Raw genomic sequence first — 15903 nt, 5'->3', positions numbered from 1 at the left:
GCCCGCAGGTGCGGCGGCGGCGCCCTCAGGCCGCGGCGCGGCGGCTGGAGGATGGGCACCCAGGGCAGCCCGGTGAAGAGCTACGACTATCTGCTCAAGTTCCTGCTGGTGGGCGACAGCGACGTGGGCAAGGGCGAGATACTGGAAAGCCTGCAGGACGGCGCGGCCGAGTCCCCGTACGCCTACAGCAACGGTAGGCCGGGGCGCGGGGGAGTGCGGGGCCTCAGGGCCTCTGCCCCGGCGCGGCATCCCTGCCCGAGCGCGGGGACTCGCCTGAGCGGCCGCGTCCCACTAACCGAGACCCCGGGCGGTTGGGCTTTGGGGATCTGGCAGATCTGGGCTAGATCTGGGTTGGCACCGCACGGATAGAGGGGATCCTTTCATACTGCCCCCCTTTGAGTCTTGCTCAGGGAGCCTACTACAGCTTGTGCCAGGAGAAAATACCCCGACAGCGGTGTTATTAAATATTCCCTTTAACTTCCGGGTGCATGGCTCAAATACACAAGGTAGATTGCATCACCAGCGCTTGCCTGAGCTTGCCTCTTAATTTCAGTATTTAAGGTAAAAATGGAGTTAATAGTAGGTGGGATTGGGTTCCAAGCTGCAGAGGTGTGTCCTTAAAAGACCCAGGGGCTGCACTGATAGCAGAGAAACTGGCGGCGCATCAGCATTCAGCCTTTGCAAGCCCGTGGATGCTCTGAAGTGCTGTCTCACCTGACTAATTTTACTTCTTCTGTCTGGCCTCTACCTCCTTCTTGCCTTTTTCCTTGGGCTCTTGTTGGTCCGGTCTGGCTGCTCTGAGCATTTACTGTTTGCCAAGTCGTTTGCCTGTGGGTGTTGCATCTCCCACCCTTTGGTTTTAGGACTTGTCCAGGGTATTGATCACTTGAACTGACTCAGGGCTCCTCCTCCTGAGCAGGAGTGCTGGATCTGCTCTGCCACTTACTCTTAGTATCAGCCTAGAGTAGATGTCTCTAAGGGCCAAAGAGGAAGAGCCATGTGGGGGAGGCAAGGTATGAGGTCCACAGATGTGGGGAGCCCCGCCAGCTTCATCTGTGAGCACATAGCCAGTAACTGGAGACATGAGCTTCCTGTGCTGTTCTCTGTATCTAGCTGCTGTGCATTGCCACACTTCCTATTATAGGTTGACTCAAATGGGACCAATATTGCATAAAACATGAAGATCTACTCCAGGTGGTGGAAATGGGAAGCTCATAAGGGCTGGTACCACAGAAGGCCATCTGCCAGAGATGATGTGGGAAGCTTGCTCTTAGACTGAGGGCTGGCAGGGCTACAATATATCCGGAGGTTCCCACAGGTGTCCTGTAGCATCAAGCCGACACAGCTGAATATCTGGGCAGTAGCATGATATTCCCCATGTTCAGGGAATCTTGGGGTTGAGATGTGCACAGCATGAGGGTTGGGGCATTATGATTGGGGCATCACCTCACTGACCCTGGAAGCGCTCTTAGCAGGGTGAAGTTGGTGAGTCTGACAACACTTGGACTTCCTCAGAAAGACCATTGGGGTTTGGAAACTCTGAATCAGTTGGTTCTTGGGATTTAGCATTGTGTGGGTTTGTTCTTTGGAAGAAATTAATAGGAGCTTTGGATTTCTGGTTCTCTCACAAAGAACAGGTGAATATTTCATTTTCTCCTTCATTATTAAAAGCCCTCAGAGCCAGGCATGCTGATGCATACCTGTAATCTCAGCTGCTTGGAAGGCTGAGGTAGGGTGATCTCAAGTTAGGGATCACCCTGGGCGACTTAGTAAGACCTTGTCTCAAAAGAAAATGAGGGGGCCGGGGATTTAGCTTATAGGCGCAAGTGCCTGTCTGGCAAGTGCAAGGACACTTTGAATTTGATTCCCAGGACCAAAAAAAACAAAAACAAAAACAAAACAAAATGAGGGCTGAAAATGTAGCTTGGTTGTATAGTGCCTCTGAGTTTGAGCCTCAGTATGTATGTTTCCAGTTTCTTATTTTTGGCCTAAACTTTAATGTTCCAAATGGGGTGGCAGGGAGGTTCTCCATGCAGTAAGAGGCATGCTGCTCCAGCGAAGCCCACCCCACTTCTTTTTTGTTGTTGTTGTTTGTTTGGTTGTTTTGTTTTGTTTTTAGACGGGGGTGTTGCTATGTAATTCAGACTGGCCTTGAACTCATGGCAGTCCTCCTGCCTCAGCCCTGGAGTACTGGGATTACAGGCATGTGATACCACACCTGACTAGGACCAGTTCTTCATCACAGCCAGATCCTTAACCTGCCTTGAAGTCTTGTCTGGCTTGTTCTTAGACAGGTACATGCGTGAACGTCACTCTCTCCAGCTTCACAAACACATGAGTCATCAAAATGGTCTTTTGTTAGCATTGACACCTGAAGCAGTAGTGATGTGATGTTGTGACCATGTGCCCAGTACCTGCAGGAGCCGTGGTTTTGGATCTCTGTGGAGGTGGAAACCTTCCTCTCAGGCGCTTTGGTTTCTTAGTTTTCCAGGTACACAGTTGTTTTAGGGTTGTTTGTGCTCCAGAGCAAAAGCATTGGAGATTCTTGGTGATGAGAGCTTCCAGGAAGGAGGTGTGCACTTTCTGTGAGCAGTTTCTACTTATAAACACACTGGTGGTGTATTTGGCTCTGGCTCTAAGGTTTGGCCTTGGGGTGGTAGGTCTGTGGTGACCCCAAGGCAGTATGCTGTGTGCTCACTCTTGAACCCAGGTGTGGTACGCAAACCTGTCCTGTTTTATAATTTTTTTTCTGAGATAGGGGATCAGTCATACAGTCACCATAGTTGCCCCTCAGAGTCCTTTCTTTTCTTTGTATGTGACTGGACACTAAGGTCTGGATTTTCTTCTGGATTTCATAGGGTGATTTAAAACACCCTATGCCATTACTCTGTTTGATAGTAGGTTTTTGGGCAGGATGCTGGCCTCACAGGAGGTACAGGAGTGATTACTATGGTACAGCTAATTCTTCCAGTATAGTGTATAATGTGTGCCAGGCACATTGTTGAATATTTGTCTCAGTTCTTTATTTAATCTTTATACCACCCTTTGAGGGAGGCACTGTCATCTACATTTTACAGTTGAGAAACTGAGGCTCAGAAATGCAGAGGTAGCTGTTCTCCAGGGCAATGTGGTCACTGGGATCCTGCTTCTAGTCTTCTTTGTTGGAGGGACCCACACAGACCTTGAACAGTGACACAGCAGGAAGGGTGTGATTCTTTCCTCACCCTTGTCTCCCCATGTCACTCCCTGGACCTGGGGCCAGTTGCTACACTTGCTATTCCTGCACACTCTGCTGGAGACCTGAGCCCTGGAGGACCTTCTGCCTGACCCCAGCCAGCATTTGGGAACCTGTGTCAGGAGTTGGCACCTTTGTAAGTGTGTATGTGTGTGCTGGGGGCCAAACCCAGGGCTTTGTGCATACTAGGCAAATATAGTAACCCTAGCTCCAGCTGCATTTCAGGAATTGGCCCCTTTTGATTGCCCTTAAACTTATCTCAAGGCAGGCCCAGCCCTTCAAGTGTGAACTTGCCAACGCTGCTCCCGGTGAGGGATGCTGGCTCTCTCTCTAGAGCCCACCAGGCCGAGAGTAGCTCTGCGTCTTTCTTGAGACCTCTGTGCATCTGGACTTGAACCTGGCCTCTGTATTTGTTAACATCCTGCCTGTTATGACACCTTCTGTTGATTTGTTATAATTGGATCCTTCCTTATTCTTTTTCCCTGTCCTTACCATCTCTCCCTCCTCTTCAGGCTCTTCATTTCATTCATTTGTTCAGTCATGTTTTGGGCATTTTACAACACACAGGGCATTGGGCCAGGAGCTGAGGGTGCAAGGCACAACAAAATAGAGACAGTTCTTTCTTTCTTTCTTTCTTTCTTTCTTTCTTTCTTTCTTTCTTTCTTTCTTTCTTTCTTTCTTTCTTCCCTTCCTTCCTTCCTTCCTTCCTTCCTTCTTTCCTTCTTTCCTTCCTTGTTTCCTTTTTTTTCCTTCTCTTTATTGTTTTGTAGGTTTGTGACAGTGAGGATTGAACTCAAGGCCTTTACATTGAACCACATCCCCAGCCCTTTTTATTTATATTTTATTTTTTGGTTTTTTGTGGAGGGGTCTCTCTTTGTAGTTCAGGCTGGCCTTGAATTCACTGTGCAACCCAGGCTGGCCTGAGACTTTGTGGTGATTCTCCTGCTTCAGTCTCCTAAGTACTTGAGTTACAGGTATGTGCCAGCCTCCATGGCTGACCCCCTTTTTATTTTTAATTTTAAGACAGGATCTCAGTAAATTGCCAAGGTGCTCAGGGTGAACTTCAATTTATGATCCTGCATGCTCAGCCTTGCAGAGTACTGGGATTACTGGCATGAGCTACCATACTAGCCTGGAGACAGTCTTTTTTTTTAAAAAAAAAGAAAAAAAAAAAAAAGAAAGAAAAGAAAGAAGAAAATTTTGAGAAAAACAATAAAAGGGGCCCTTTAGGATGTGAGGTGGCAGTCTAGGGGAGGTGTGGTATGTCTACAGGAGGGATATGGACCTAGCCTGGAGGTCATGGGTCTTGTTTATGTCCTTGCTATCACCTGTCATGTGGTGTAAAGATAAACTTGCACCCAGCTGAGGTGACGGCTATGAGGACAGATTTCTATACCTAGTCCAGATTATGCTAATTGTGCACTTCATAAATTGGATTGACATGGCCTTTCCTACATTTTCAGCAAACAGTTAAGTTAGTAGGTAGATTTGATTGATTGATTGATTTTTTGTCTTTTTGAGACAGAGTTTTTCTATGCAGTTCAGGCTGGCCTTAACTCACTTTGTAGTCCAGGCTAGCCTTGAATTTGCAGTAGTCCTCCTGCCTCAATCTTGCAAGTGCTGGGATTACAGGCTTGCACCACCACGCCTGGCCAGTAGGTAGAATATTGAATTGTGTTTTTGTCTATCTTTAGCTTTGCCATAAGTTCTGCCAGATGACAGTAAATGCTTACCAGGCAAGCACAGAACAAGACCAACCAGCTAGCTTGCAGGGAGTGTGATCAAGGTTGAGATTATTGTGTTGTGCATATACAATATAATGTAATCTTTTCCACTGGCATGATTGTTTATAGCTTAGATGATGAACTAAATTTAACTGTTTCAGGAAGGAAATCATATTAGGGAGCCGAGAAGTGAGCAGGAAGGACACAAAAGGGAGGAATCTGGTCCTTGGCATGTCCTTTATTCTCTTGTTCTGTTTGAAGATTATAACTGGAAAGGTGCAAAATTGCTGGTCCCTGAAAACTTGGGGTCTGTAGGATCATGCTTAGGCAGAAGGTGGGTAGAAAAGTGGCCCTAGTAGTACTTTTTGCAGTGAGGGTAAAGCGTAACTTTGAGCATAAGGGGAGGTAAAGAAAATGTCCTAGTTGTCAGCTTAGTAATGATGTGTGACTCTGATGTCCATAGTGCACAGCTCTTTTGCTGAGGTCAGAATATTGAATACAGCACTGATCTGTGGACATTCCTCCTTCAGAAAGTAGAAGAGGGGATGAGGGCAATGGAGAAGTGGAAGTGATGAGAATGTGAGAGCCAGAGCAGGAAAACAGTGGAGCATGACCAGAAGAGTCAAAGTAGCAAGGCACCTCTGCTCATCAAAGTGGCAGACATTTAAACAGTGGAGAGGAAGCACTTCACCACACAAGATAAGGAAATACTCTGAAGGAGCTAGCCCTCAGGATGGTGATGAGGGAAGGGAGGTGGGCAGTGGTGCCTGGAGGGTTATTATAACCAAGGTGTACCAAAGGTGCTGTGCCAGCGAGGTTGCAAACCACAGAAAGGGCTGCTGCTAGGTGTAAGAGAGTGGCAGACAGTGGCCTGGCAGACAAACCTTACCTCAGTCCTGGGGTTCAAGCCCACCAGATTCCTGCCCTGCAGTTGTTGTTGGACTCTGGGCTAGCCTTGCTTCTTTACCTCCTCACCTACAAAGTGGAAACTTCCTGTTGGTGCTCTCCTCCCTCTGCTGCTACAAATCAGAAATGCCCTAGGATATTTGTTTAATATCAGTGTGGACCAGGTGTTTTTTTTTTGTTTTGTTTTGTTTTGTTTTTTTTGAGACAGGGTCTTGCTATATGGTCTAGGCTGACCTTGAACTTGGTATGTAGCCAATGATGGCCTTGAACTCGGGCCAATCCTCCTGCTTTAGCCTCCTGAGTGCTGAGATTGCAGGCATGTGCCACCACACCCCTCTCTCTATGGGGCCCCCTCAGGCAGCCATGTATCCTCATGCTCCAAGTCCCTAAATGTCCCTACTTCTGGTACAGTCTGGTCCTCCAAACAGATAATCTGTCCTCTCTGCCCTGCAAGCAGCTATTTCTCCAAGGAGCCTGGTTCCTTTTGGTGGAGAGAAATATTACATCAATTTCTTAAATGATTTATTAAATATGGAGTATATGTAAAATAATACTACTACTGATACTAAATGCAGCAGATGTAAAGCATAAACAATAAGATGGAACCAGGTGTGGTGGCACATTCCTGTAATTCTAGCACTTAGGAGGCTGAAGCAGAAGGATTACTGCAAGTTTGAGGCCAGGCTGGGAGACGTAATGAGTTTAACAGTAGCCTGAACTGTATAGTGAGACCTTGTCTGAAAAACAGAACAAAAACCAGATTTATAGTGTCATATTTAAACAAAGTAAGGTACTATTCATTAAACCAGAAAAATGGAGGGCAAGATTTGTGAATATTTGTTGTTCTCTCCATGTGGTGATAGAAGCAAGCTGGTCACATAATATTCCTGGCAGTATGCTGTCTTAGGCAGTAGGATGTGGGAACACAGGGACCTGACACATGGACCTTCAAGAACTCCTTGAGTCATGTCATCACAGCTTGGGGACTTTTTTTCTGGGGCCCTGGTGCCAGGCTCTAGATCATGCCCTTCACCTGATTTATGCACAGGGTTGTCCATAATTTCTACTAGCTTGTTTCTACTAGAACTCCAGAGCTCACCGTGTCTCCTGTTGGCAGGGTCCTGCTTATCCATTCCATCTCCAAAATTACAGTTTGGGCTGGGCCAAAGATCACATCTGTCATCTGTGCCTCCAAGTAGAACACAAAAGGTTTCCCAGCTCCTGCACTCAAAGTGCCAAGGCCAGCTGAGATCCCCTGGTGGCAGAAGTGGTAACCTAAGACCTTTCAGTAGAAGTGGGGCTATACCTGTCCCTCTCGGCTTCAGCAGCACCAGTGTGGCTGACCTTGCTGAGACTGGTCACAAAGAAGGGTACTCTAACCACCTCTCACAGGATTTTGTGTGTGTGTGTGTGTGTGTGTATGTATGTATGGAGACAGGGTCTTACTATGTAGTTCAGGCTGGCCTTAAATTCACTATATATCCTAGGCTGACCTTGAGCTTGTGGTGATCCTCTTGCCTCAGCCTCCTGAGTGCTGGGATTGTAGGTAGGTGCCACTATACCCAACAGGATTTTCAGAGGTTCTTTTTGTGGATTTGTTTCAGTATATTTTTGTAGGCTGGGTAAGAGGGGGGTGTGTGTGTGTGTGTGCATGCGTGTGTGTGCGAGTGTACCTTTATGTTAGATATTATTTGGTTTAGTTTTTTGTTGTTGTTGTTGTTGTTGTTGTTGTTTTTTACTACAGCCCATTTTTAAGCTCACAGTCAGCAATCTGGGTACAGGTTAGCTAGATGCTCATGGAGTCTCAGGCCTTGCACAGGTATTGGCCCAGGCTGGATCTTATCTGAGAAGGGTCCCTTCTAAGCTCAGCTCCTTGAAGGCTGTTGGCTGTCCTTAGTTTCTGGCTTACTTCATCAAGCCGGCAAGACAGAGTCCTGTCTCTTAGGGGGGTGTGTTGAGATTGTTTTGGTATGTAATTCAGACTGGCCTCAACTTACCATGTAGTCTAGGCTGGCCTCACACTCAGCAGTTCTCCTGTCTCAGCCTCCCAAATGCTGGTATTACAGGTATTTGCTACTACATCCGGCCAGAGTCCAGGCTCGTGTAACACAGTCTCAGGGAATACTGATTACTGTATTCTGTTGGTCAGAAGTAGGTCTTAGGTCCCACCCATCCTCTAAGGATATGAATCCTAGGAGGCAGACCTTGGAGCTACCTTATAGTGTTTGCCTCTCTGCTCAGAATTGCCTTTAGGCTCCTTTTTCCTTTTAGAGTTTGAATGGCTGAGTGCCTTTGGACTCCTTTTTCCTTCTCCAAGCCTGCACCGTGGCCTAGGTAAGCATTCTTGACGTAGTCATGTTCTGTAGTCTTATCTTGGGATTGGAATGTAAAGGCTGGTCCTGGCAGTCTTTGCAGGAAGCTCATGTGATCCCTGTGTCCAGAGGGGCTTGGGTTGTCCTGGAGCATTCATTGATGTGTGACCTTGCTGCACTCTATGTCCGCCCATTTCATAAAAAGCTTTTTCTGGTTGCTAGAAGACCCAGATGTTCCTCTTTTGCTCTTTGTCTCTGGACATTTGACCAGAGCTGCTTTTTTTTCCCCCTAAGGAGTAACACATCAAGAAACAGCAGCTGCCTCACATGGTGCTTCTGTCTGCTTTGGACTTTGTGTTGAAGTCATGAAGGCCCACACTGTGTTCAGGCAGCTGGATGTGGGCTGTGCTTCCTGGAAAGTGAGGACTGCACACAGGAGCCAACAGCCATTGAAAGTGGCCCTCTCTCTGATCAGGCATTCCTCAAGTGCCTCACTGGGAGGTGAGGTGCTGTGTCCACACCTGCCCAGAGAGGACTTCTCCAGGCAGGAGAGCGAGGCTCATGGAGAAGGAGCTTGTTGGGAGTGGGAATGTTGCCTTTGCCCTGGACACTTGCTGGGGATTGTAATTGGGGTGCTTGATTGAAGAACTGCAAGGGACAGACATCAATTAGTGTTTTCTGTTTCAGTCTTAGTCTTTTATTAGTAACTTGTGATTCATTATCACAAATTTTTAAAGGGCCTCCTGTGGCCATTAATTATATTAGAAAGTGGGTGAATAATTATATATTTAGTATTGCCATTTCTTCCTTAAAGACTTGAACCTCAGGCAGAACAAGGCTTCACCTATATGTTGCCTGTTTAGGGGACTCATGCCTGGTTTGCTCAGTCCAACTACATTTGCATTGATTCTGGTCAAAGTATGTGGGAGTATCCAGCCAACATGTCAGGTGGAGTGGGCCAGCCAGGTTATGTGTACTGGGTTTTTCACTCTTAATAGGTCTTATAGTGGAATAGAAACATCTAGCATCCTGCTAGGTATGAAATTACACACGTGTAATCAGGAAGCTGAGGCAGGATTGCAAATTCAAAGTCAGCCTGGGCAACTAATTTAGCAAGACCCTGTCTCAAAATTAACCCTGCTGGTGATCAATGGGGTGACAGATGTTGAAGCCAGATTCCCCTCACTTCCCCTATCTCGAAATAAAAAAGGTGGAGATGTAGCTCAGTGTTCCCTGGTAGGAGAGAAAGAGAGAGGGAGACAGACAGAGACAGAGACACAAAGACAGAGACCCTACATCTTGATTTATACACCCAAAATAAAGCTGTGGTGAGGTCAGAATTTAGCAGACATCTGAGAGTTTTTAGGTCTCTTTTCCATGTATGCTCTTCCTTGTTGCATACTTTGTAATTCTCTAGGGGTATGGTACTATGTAATTCTCTAGGGGTGTCTTTGTATTACTGGAGCCCTCTAAAGAAGAGGGAAATAGAGGTAGAAGATGTGATTTATACCTTGCTTTGGCAGAAAGACCATGCTACTAGCAGAGCATGGTGGCACACACCTGTAATCAGGAGGCTGAGGCAGAAGAATTGGTGCAAGTTCAAGGCCAGCCTGAACTACATAGCAAGACCTTGTCTCAAAAAAAACAAAAACCATGCCATTGACTCACTGTGCTCTGCAGGAAAGTGGCTGCTTAATCAAAGATTGTCTCAGACACAGGCCACATGTGCTAAGGAATTCCACTCAAGTGGCCACCACAGGCCCAGCATCGAGACTTCCTCATAGCTTTCCTAGCAGCCATCTCCATACTTCCTAGGGAAATAGATCTTGGCAATACTATAGAATATCCGAAGAGCAACTGAGTCTACAGTCAGTTTTGATGTTCTCACTCATCTGGCATCCCTCAGTACCCTCCTAGAGCAGCCTCTATATCCAGAGCTGCTTTGTGCTTATCCCTGCCCAGCCCTATCTGCTGTCTTTAGGCAGGACTCAGACAGCAGCAATGCAGGCATAGGGCCTAGGAGGCCCAAAGAGCCAGTGTCGGGCTGTCACCTCTAGGTTTGGCCTCTCATCCTCTTCAGACCTAGGGCTATTCTAGACAGCATTCCCTTTACTTTCTTTCTTACTTGTTTTTAATTTATAAAGAGAAAAAAGGTAAAAATTTCAAAACAAGATAATAGGAAAGTAACAATGGTTAATACGTTGCGTATTGTTATCTTTAAATTAGTTACAGTACAAGATTTATGCATTTAATTGTCCAAACAATATGAGCACAGACCTTTCTTTTCAATGAACTAAGAGAAATTAGTAGTAAAATGATCTTAACTATCTTGTATATATATAATATATATGTATGTATATTTCTTTGTTTTTGTTTTTCCTTTCCTTCTCCTTTACTTTCTTAAAAAGAAGCAAGACCCAGACAATATAATCTACCAACATGTATGGCTAAACCTTACCTACGTACATACATATCTATAACACAAAGGAGAGAGAAAGGGATGTAACTTGCGATGCAGTTGTTTGTGTTATGTAAGTGATAGAATTTGGTGAATTGCCTGGACCTGTGCAGGCAGCAGGATCTTGAGAGGGGGTGACAGGAGATTAAGAAAAAAGCTATAGACACATACTAAAAGGAAAGCTGGGGCCAGGTGCTCTCTGATGGAGAGTCAGTGACAACCTAGCACAGTCTGCATCTTTATACACTGTAAAAAAGGAGGAAGCACCCAATGGGACAGAAAGTGTAAGGTCTCAGTGTTTTGCTGAGAACACTGAAAATGAAACATTCTCAGAGATATCTGTGCTGTAGTCAACCTGGAAGAACACCAAAGCCAGACACCTGCTGGACTGGCCTTGCTTTAGCCCTAAATGTGTGGTCGATCTCCAGCTCAGCCACTCCTCACAGCAAGCTAGGTGCTGAAAAGGTGGCAGGTAAGGGCATCTAGTACTGCCAGTATTACATGGATGCAAGAATTTTTTCCCCCTCAAAACAGTGAACAACTCTTGACAAGTCCTGAGCAAATAAAACACTGTCTTCTTTAACTGTGTGACATTGGCATTCTGGGAAGCACAGTGTCATGATAGGGCTAATGTGGGTGCAACATCAGCTGTGTCCATGCAGTTCTGCATAGGCATCTCAGCTGTATGAAAACCTGCCTGGGTCTCTGTGCATTTGTGAGACTCAGGATAGTTCCTCATAGTACATAGTAGCTCAGCTCATGTCCCTCACCTGTACCTCCTGATCTTATGACAGCCAAAAAATGTCTTCACAGATTGTGAACAACCCACTGGGTGTATGTAGAGCCATTGCTGTAGCTCATGATCTGTTTTAACAGTCAGTTTAAGCCTGTTCAGCTTCCAAAATAATGCCTGGTATATAGTAGAAATTTTTTAGAAAGTCAAAAGTGAATTACCTCTACCTTTGGAAACCCCCTGAAATAACAATGAAGGCATTGTTTTAAAAACACAAAAATTTGTAAAGTGAGAGAGTTGATGGTTTAGAAACCAGGTATGCTTTTAGGGCCCACTGAGGGGCTACATGGCACCCCTGAAATAGGTATAAGTGAGCAAAATGGGTTGCAGTCAGGGCAGGTGCCCAGAATACTAACATGTCACAGTCCACAGGAAGGACTTGTTCTCTGGGAGAATCAAGCCGTGGACAACAGATACTACTGGGTATGGTGGAAGGTGGAGAAAAACAAGGAGTTAACTACACCCTGAGCCCAAGTCAGCTCTTTTTTGTTTTTGTTTTTGTTTTTGTTTTTTTCCGGTACCGGGAATCAAACTCATGACCTTGCGCTTGTCAGGCAGGTGCTGTGCTGCTGAGCTAAATCCCCAGCCCCGCAAGTCAGTTCTAAATGGCGAGATTTTGATACCCCCTACCCCGGGACTGGCAGACAGAAGCCCAAAGCAGGAGTCAAGTCTTTGCCGCACAACCTCAGTCCAAGGGAAGTAATCCCCAGACAAACCATCAGTGCTGAGAGCTTAATATTGAGCCCCTGGTCACAAGCCAGAGTCACAAAGATCTCCCAGCAGCATCGTAGCACCTTTTTGGAAGGTGAAGGGACAACCAAGGTCACTAAAATATGACGAAAAACAGAAAAGGACCTCAGGGGACACATTCCACCATGAGGTGATGATGAGTGGCCACCTCTAAGCACAGTAATTGAGATTCTGTCAGAAGGGACATCCAGATATGTTACAAATCAACAGTTCTACATTTTAAAATATAGAAAGGCTAGCTGGAGATGATGGTGCATGCCTGTAATCGCCACTGTTGGGAGCCTGAGATGGGAGGATCACCATGAGTTCAGGACTAGCCTGGACTACATAATGAGCTCAAGGCCTGAACTGCATAGTGAGACCCTGTCTGAAACAAACAAACAAACAAAAAACATAAAGGCTAAAAAATCAGATGGCTGTCCTGGAAGCCACTCTGGCCAGCACAGGCCAGGACAAAGGATGGGAGCTGGACATGTGGAAGGATGAGCTCAAGAGTGCAAACACATGGTGTTCAGCCAGAAAGGGCCACACAAAGCACTGAGCAGAGAAAATGCCCTAAGAGCTGTTAGAGAAAAAGACCCCATAAAAGAATCAGGTGACTCTCCTAGGAGTCCGTGGGCACCAGGCAAGGCTTGGGTGTGGCTTTGCAGGATTTGATCTCATGTAATTTGGACAAGACATTGTAACTCTGTAGCAGACAGAGCCAGACACCCTGGCTGATGGCTTTGCTCTAAGGAATGGGGCAGATGTTCTGACTTCCCTGTGTCAGTTTCCCTGTCTGGAATCTCATGGTGCTGATGCTGGTATATGTCATGTAGGAGTGCTGTGTTATTTCTGATGCCAAGAGGCCCCACTTTGCTAGGGTCACATGAGCAAGAAGACTGGAGGACAGAGCCAAGCTAGTGGGCAAGGCTGGTGGAAGAAGGGGTGCTGAACAGGTACGGAAGCCTTGGCACCTATCAGCTGGGGGCCTTTGCTCTTTAAACTGAATAGTGTATCAGCTTATTAAAGAAAAAAAGATTTTTAGGCAGAGGGAACAGATGAATGGCACACCAAAAGAGTGCAAAGTAGGTAGGCTTCTTGTTAGCACTAGGGGATCCCCCATGGGTATTGTTTAGACTTCAAACTGCTGATGCCTTTCCCCAGGCTCTGACAACTCTGACAGCCTGTGCCCTCTGTGCCCCACCATGCCCCAGTGCCCAGGCTCCAGGCCTTGTTCCAGGTCACTGGTCTGCCTCCAGCTGCCCTGCTTCTCCAGCTTCCCCCACCCTTCGCCCAGCCCTCCTCCCATGCCTGCTTGCCCTTAAGCCTTAGATAATTGCTCCTCTTAGAAACAGTTCAGGCCAAGGGCTCCCTCTTGGGTGGTCCTGGCACAACCCTTTAATGTGGATGTCATTAGCCTTCTGAGTGTCTGCCTGTCGCCTGGACTGTGCTTCCTGTGGATGCTGGGTGCAGAGCCCCCGCAGGGCTGTGTGATGAGCATTGGAGACACTGGGGTCCTTGTTACTGAACCTTGGTGCTGAGATGTTTAGAGCACCCATTCCTGCTAGGGAGGAGGCTGAGAGGACCCTACTTAGTTCCTTTAGACCCTTCTGGCCACTGCTTGGCCAAGCCTGAGACAGGACTAGGGGAAGCTGAGTTTGGATTTTTGAAGGTCAAGAAAAAGATGTTTTTCAGAGTAAGGAGAATTATCCTGTGTCCTCTCAGGCTTTGAGAAGGGAAAGGCTGGGAAAGGCTGACAGCAAAGTTGTCTGCCTCTCTACCTGTGGTCACCTACTGCTGGGTACCTGTGGCCTCTTTAAGCCCTCAGTCTACTAATTTAGTGCCTGTGCTTCCTGCCTGAGAGCTGGATGAATACCTACCTGGCTTGCCTGGCCAGTACTTAGATACCTGTAGAACTGGACCGTTTTCTGATAGCTATATTCTGTTCTGAATGGTCATGCCATACTGTGTAAATTTTAAATATTTTGGTTAAAACTCTCAAATGTTATTTATTTTTACTTTTGGTGCTAGGGATTAAACCCAGGGCCTCACATAATGCTGAGCGTGTGCTGTACCATCGGGATACACCCCTAGCCTGTCATCTTTTAAAAAGCAGCACAGTGGCCTGGCTTGGTGGCACATGCCTATAATTCCAGCACTTAGAAGACTGAGGCAAGAGGATCACTGTAAGTTCAAGGCCAGCCTGAAAAAAATCAAAGAGAGACAGAGAGAGAGGAAGAAAGGAAACAGGTAGGCAGCACAGTGTTTTAAGACTGAGGTGAAAAGGACAGTTGAGAATGTTAGGGCTCGTTCATGATACTTGGCTGACCCCACACTGTCCTAGGCAAAGACACACTGTCATCCTAAGGGCAAGTCTCTCTTTGGTGTCTGTTTTTTGCATTAATTTATAAAGCACACAATAAGGTGGAGTGTGTGTGTGCACATGGCTGTGTGCTTGCATGTGTTTGTTCTGGGGATTGAATGCAAGGCCGTTCGCACTGAGCTACATCTCTGGCCCTTTTTAAAATATATTTTATTTTGAGACAGTGGCTCACTAAATCACTGAGGTACTCAGGATGGTTCAAACTTTTAATCCTCCTGCCTCAGACTCTCAAGAGTGCTGGGATTACAGGTATGTGCCACCATACCTGGCTGCATAGGATAAATTATTATGCACATTAGGGAGATGGGTGAGAGGATCGAGTACATAAAGAATATGCTCGATATTTTTTAGTTATCTTTGACCAAATTTTCCAAGCCTAAGAACTCTGCTCTCATCTGAATCTTTGGGCTTTTTTTTTTTTTTTGAGATGGGCTCCCTGCACCTGCCTTCAAGTGAATCACACCGTCACCTTTAGGAACCTACTGCCCTGTCACCTCTGTGGATCTACAGGGCCCTGTACTACCCAGCTTTCCTCCTGTGCCCATGTTGGTTGGTACCAGATTGGCAGGGAATGGAGACATCTGTCCCTGGCAAGCTCCAGTCATACCCCCCTTTTGAGACTGGTCTTGCTATGTAGTTCAGACTGGCCTAGTACTCACTAGGTATCCCAGGCTGGCCTCGAACTCTCAGTTATCCACCTGCCTCAGCCACCTAAGTGCTGGGATTATAGGCGTGGTGGGTATGTGCCACCATCCCCAGCCCCAGTCCTTTCTCTTTGAGAGTCAAGATTTCCTCTGGAAGCCAGATGTGGTGGTACACACCTATAATCCCAGCACTCAGGAGGCAGAGGCAGGGGGATTGCTGTGAGTTCAGGGCAATCTTGGAATATACAGTGAGACCCTATCTCAAAAAAACAAACAAAAAAGATCTCTGGGAAAAAAAAGAAGATCTCTGGAGTTGGATCCTGTGGCCCAGCAACCTTAGGTTACCAGTAGCAAGACCTTCAACAGACTGTGTTCACAGAATATGGCCCTGTTTCCCGAAGACCATAGAACCACTGAGTGTGTGTACAGCCAATGGGTAGGACCCTTCCACCCTCTCAGTGGCCTCTCTTCTGAGTGGCTGGGCATGGTCCCCAGTGCTGAAGTGTTTCTGTTCTAGAAGAGCTCACAGCCCTCACAGGGCTGGGGCTCCTCTGTCCTGTGCCCACTATGAGAGCAGTAAATGCATAAATTTCAGGTTCCCAGAGGCAGGTGTCTTCTGGATGAGCCTTTCAAAAAGTAGTCACATTGGACAGCAGAGTCAGCGGCAGGGTTGGCCTCAGAGCTTCTCTGAGGACAGTGCTTATGGTGGTGGTCAT

General features: G+C 46.7%; 1 protein-coding gene across 1 annotated transcript in view; it reads left to right on the top strand.

Moving 5' to 3' along the window:
* Positions 1-90: 90 nt before the first annotated feature.
* Positions 91-15903, top strand: part of Rab40c (RAB40C, member RAS oncogene family) — a gene marked incomplete at its 5' end in the record, with an annotated part of 36290 nt that continues 20477 nt past the window's right edge. Inside the window, 1 exon segment of the mRNA XM_005391634.2 lies at positions 91-193. Coding sequence (XP_005391691.2) covers positions 91-193 — 103 coding nt within the window.

This window comes from Chinchilla lanigera, unplaced genomic scaffold (assembly GCF_000276665.1).
Source record: "Chinchilla lanigera isolate Chin_1 unplaced genomic scaffold, ChiLan1.0 scaffold00041, whole genome shotgun sequence".
NCBI lineage: Eukaryota > Metazoa > Chordata > Mammalia > Rodentia > Chinchillidae > Chinchilla > Chinchilla lanigera.
This window is presented reverse-complemented; position numbering and strand designations above follow the sequence as displayed.